The 1,374-nt window shown below is 43.8% G+C and overlaps 1 protein-coding gene across 1 annotated transcript; it reads left to right on the top strand.

Moving 5' to 3' along the window:
- The first annotated feature begins 312 nt into the window (after positions 1–312).
- LOC138879421 (uncharacterized) lies at positions 313–822 on the top strand. The gene has a single exon (XM_070159029.1). It carries the CDS (start codon positions 313–315, stop codon positions 820–822), a length of 510 nt encoding a protein of 169 aa, XP_070015130.1.
- The last annotated feature ends 552 nt before the right edge of the window (positions 823–1,374 follow it).

Below are 1,374 nucleotides of genomic sequence, written 5' to 3'. Positions count from 1 at the left end.
CCTCCAGTTCGGCGATGTATACTGTGTATTGCGATGCTTCACATGTTAGCTTGGGTTGTGTATTGATGAAGGAGGGACGATTTGTTGCATATGCTTCATGTCAGCTGAAGATTCATGAGAAGAATTACCCTGTGCACGACCTAGAGCTAGCTTCAATTGTTCAAGCTCTTAAGATATGGAGGCATTATCTATATGGGGTGTCATGTGAGGTTTATACTGATCATCGCAGCTTGCAGCATTTGTTCAAGTAGAGGGATCTCCATTTGAGATAGCGTAGATGGCTTGAGTTACTGAAGCAGGAAAGCAGAGAGTATGGGTAGCTTGGCATTCATTTCGGCAGAGGAGAGGCCACTAGCTTTGGACATTCAATCCTTGGATAACCGACTTGTAAGGCTGGATATTTCAGGGCCCAGTCGAGTTATTGCATGTGTTGTTGCCCAGTCTTCATTATTGGGGCAGATCAAGGCTCGACAATTTGATGATCTGCACTTGGCAGTTCTTAGAGAGACAATACTACAAGGTAGTGCCAAGGAGGTTTCTATTGGCAAGGATGGTTTTCTGCGACTCCAGGGTCACCTATGTGTTCCAAATGTCGACGGGTTGAGGGAGAGGATTCTAGAGGAGGCACACAGTTCACAATATTCTATTCATCCAGGTGCTATGAAGATGTATCATGACCTGAGACAACATTATTGGTGGTGGCGAATGAAGAAAGACATAGTGGAGTATGTAGCTAGATGCCTAAATTGCCAACAGGTCAAGTATGAGCATAAGAGGCCAGGTGGTCTACTTCAGAACATGACTATACTTGAGTGGAAATGACATTACTATGGACTTTGTAGTTGGGTTGTCGCGGACCTTGCGGAAGTTTGATGCAATTTGGGTCATTTCAACAGGTTGACCAAGCCGGCACACTTCATTCTAGTTGTGACTACCTATACCTCACAGAGCTTGGACCGGATTTATATTCGGGAGATAGTCCGTTTGCACAGTATGCCCATTTCCATCATATCAGATAGGGGCCCTCAATTCACTTTGCATTTCGGGAGAGTTGTTGTCACGACCCTAAACTGACCCGATCATGATGGCACCTATCGTGAAACTAAGCCAGCCGACACAAATCCAGAATTAACTATTTAATCAAATAACAATCATTTTTAAGCCTTTAATTAATTAGATATCTCATATTGCAAGTCTAAATGATCAGTGCGGAATAAATACACAAGCTCGATGTCGGGGTGTCACAAGTCACGAGAATCTACCAAGGTCTGAATACAAGGAAGAGTCTGAAAATATACTAAAACAATCTAGGGAATACAAGAGGGAGAAAAGCAGGGTTGCGAACGTCAGGCAGCTACCTTGCTAACTCCGATG

Source organism: Nicotiana sylvestris, chromosome 10 (assembly GCF_000393655.2).
Source record: "Nicotiana sylvestris chromosome 10, ASM39365v2, whole genome shotgun sequence".
In the NCBI taxonomy this organism is placed as follows: Eukaryota; Viridiplantae; Streptophyta; class Magnoliopsida; order Solanales; family Solanaceae; genus Nicotiana; species Nicotiana sylvestris.
This window is presented reverse-complemented; position numbering and strand designations above follow the sequence as displayed.